The sequence below is a fragment of the Coregonus lavaretus genome (assembly GCF_964263955.1).
Source record: "Coregonus lavaretus genome assembly, chromosome: 5".
NCBI classification, from domain to species: domain Eukaryota; kingdom Metazoa; phylum Chordata; class Actinopteri; order Salmoniformes; family Salmonidae; genus Coregonus; species Coregonus lavaretus.
Window position 1 is genome coordinate 33,450,551 of NC_139992.1, and position 3,314 is coordinate 33,453,864.

The window sequence follows — 3,314 nt, forward strand, 5'->3', positions numbered from 1 at the left end:
CTATCATCTTTACTCAATGTATTTGACCACATCTAAACAACTTACTCAAGCTTATCTACTCATAAAAACAAGCAAAAATATCTAATCAATAATATGACGTGTGCTTTTGTTGACTGTAATAGTTTGAGTACATTCCACAAAGTCATTTTTTACAGTGTATCTAAAGACACGTTTGTTGTGGTGATGCACTTTTTCTTTGACGTTGAACTTGCATTGAACAGACAATTCCATTTCGTTACAACCCTTTTGTAGTATGACTTAGGAATATTTGTTGATGATCCTAATGTCTATGCTTGGTTGTTGGTGAAATATTGCTGAGAACCCATTGTTTCCTGCCCTTTTTTGACTCCCTTTAGGGACCATGGGTGAAAGCAAAACTTTGCAACATCCAATAAATGTTTGGGTAGCTCTATTTGAATAGTCAACTTCTCCTTCGGGGGGGGGGGGGTTCACACTGCTTTTCGGAAATGGCATTGGCCAATGCCCTACCTTCATATCCTATAGCTTTGATATAGCTGGCGCTTTTATCCCAAGTGACAACAGTGAGTCCATACCTTTTAGCATGTGACCCCAGTGGGGATCCAACCCACAACTATGGTGTTGCTAGTGACATGCGCTGAATACCTGAGCCACACAATACTGTGAAATGCAATACAGGTGAAAAGTGTGTGTGATTGCCATCCCCATGAGCGTGCCACCCTCCTCCAGGCCACGGATGAGGCATGCAATGACATCAAATCCACACCTATGTCAAAATGCTCAAGACAGGCTTGATGCAAACTAGTGCCTGCTAAACGTTCGGTTTGTTTCATTCATTCCATTTGTGTCGTTTGATTACAGGACATCTATGTTGTAATTATCTAAAGAATACATGGACTTTTTCCTTCAATGATTGTGACATGTCTTCAATGACGACACAGGGGATAAGAAAGATGTAAATGTGATTTCCACAGTGTAATTGACAGACTGTAGCATGTTACATTCAAAGAGCAATTTAGAAACATTTGTTTTGCTATTAGATTCATAATGGTCACCTGGGACAAGTAATTAGTGAAAACCAGAGTTCAGTGGTTGGCATTAAAGCGATAGAACCAAGTCATCCTAATAGGCTAGTATTAGCCTAAAGCAGGGTTTCCCAAACTCAGGCCACGTTTTGGGAGTTTTTGCCCTAGCACTACACAGCTGATTCAAATAATCAACTCATCATCATCAAGCTGGGAGTATTAGAATCAGCTGTGGAGTGCTAGGGCAAAACGCGCACCCCTTGGGGACCCCAGGACCGCGTTTGGGAAACGCTGGGCTAAAGAGCTACATGGGCAGTACCCGAGTTGAACCACAAGATGTCCTCCGTGCTCCACTGTAAAGTTTTGGCCTCTGCATGAGTCTCTCAGCAGCACTGCAACATGGGACTTTCAAAGTCAGTTGGCATGCAATGTTTTGTCTTGACTGCATGCAAGGCTATTACACACAGCTAATAGTGTCAATTATTCATCTGAACACAATTCTTGTTACTATTCGGCCTATATTATCAATCGTTTCTTTTTCCCCTCCTTTGTAAAGCATTTTACTGTGCTACTATAGTCCAAAGGAAGTGGATGATGCCAGATGGTTGTGTATACACACACAAACATTGAAGCTAGACTTCAGGCAACTAAAAGGTGCAATACGTAGCTTTTAGACGTGTTAGTGAACAACATACATGGTGGGTAATGTAGAGGTGCGTGTATACATGGAACAATTATGCCTTTTTGATGGAAATATGGAGGTGGCTCTTAAAAGAGCATTTGGGGAATTTTGGAGATCAGGTCATCCTCATTTATGCGAGCTCTCCGCGAATTCGGCGGGCCAGCTGGATGTCCTTGGGCATGATGGTCACCCGCTTGGCGTGGATGGCGCACAGGTTGCTGTCCTCGAACAGGCCGACCAGGTAAGCCTCGCTAGCCTCCTGCAGGGCCATCACGGTGGAGCTCTGGAAGCGCAGGTCGGTCTTGAAGTCCTGGGCGATTTCTCTCACCAGGCGCTGTAAGGGCAGCTTGCGGATGAACAGTTCAGTGGACTTCTGGTAACGACGGATCTCTCTCAGAGCCACGGTGCCGGGCCTGTAATGGTGAGGCTTCTTCACACCGCCGGTGGCCGGGGCGCTCTTGCGAGCAGCCTTAGTGGCGAGCTGCTTCCTGGGGGCTTTGCCACCGGTGGATTTGCGAGCGGTTTGCTTGGTTCTGGCCATGGCGCGTCTCTGCATTTCGAGGCTATACTCCCGACTGTCAGTGTGCTTTTGCCAGCGCGCAGTGTGTAGTTGTGTGCAGGCAGTGTACTATTGGCCTCGTTTGCGATAACAGGCGACTATTATTGCGTGCAAAGGGCCAGCAGTGTGCTATTGTACGCACGCGCTTAGTGTACTATTGTTTTTGGCGCGCAGTGTATTGTGATGGGCGCGCGGTCCTAAAAAAAAAGAAGCAAAGCATCCTTTCCAGTAACCGACAGAGGAGTCCTCCGCAACGGGCCAATCGGGGTAGTGGGGAGATGGTGTCCAATCAGCAGATGCCACTGCCGGCTTTATACATTTCACATGGGCATTTCGAGGCTATACTCCGACTGTCTAAGAAGGAAGCAAGCGCCATGGCCAGAACCAAGAAAACCGCTCGCAAACCCACCTGTGGCAAAGCCTACAGGAAGCAGCTAGCCGCCAAGTCTGCGCGCAGGAGCGCCTCCCCGTTACGAGCCCTGCCAGCGCCTGGGGAGAAAAATCGCCCAGTTCTTCAAGATCGACCTGCGCTTCTAGAGCTCCGCCGTGATAGCCCTGCAGGAGGCTAGCGAGGCTTACCTGGTCGGTCTGTTCGAGGACACCAAACTGTGTGCCATCCACGCAAAGAGGGTGTCCATCATGCCCTAGGACATCCTGATGGCCCACTGTATTCGCGGAGAGCGCGCGTAATTGATGACCTGATCTCCAAAATCCCACCTCCATATTTACATCAAAAAGGCACAATTGCTCCATTTATACGCGCACCTCTACATTTCTCACCATGTATGTTGTTAACTAACCCGTCTTAAAGCTACGTATTGCACGTTTTACTTGCCTGAGAAGAAAAATATTTTGTATACATTTTGCATGAAAAGGGTCTAAAATATTTTTTTCAAATGTGATTTTTTTCAAAGCTTTTTTCAATGAATATTGTCTAAAATCATGTTTTAGGCAAAATCCACAATGCAACTAGTTCGGCATATGAGGGATACAAAGTTCTTTATAACAAACAAGAAAAATATTTTTTATACATTTTGCATGAAAAGGGTCTAATATATTTTTTTCAAAT

General features: G+C 45.8%; 1 protein-coding gene across 1 annotated transcript; it reads right to left on the bottom strand.

Annotated features, from left to right (window-relative positions):
• Positions 1-1,816: 1,816 nt before the first annotated feature.
• On the bottom strand, positions 1,817-2,968 carry LOC311129235 (histone H3.2-like; the record flags this gene model as incomplete). The annotated part of the gene is made up of 2 exons (XM_084161531.1): positions 1,817-2,167; positions 2,963-2,968. 2 exons carry the CDS (start codon positions 2,966-2,968, stop codon positions 1,817-1,819), a joined length of 357 nt encoding a protein of 118 aa, XP_084017657.1.
• Positions 2,969-3,314: the final 346 nt, after the last annotated feature.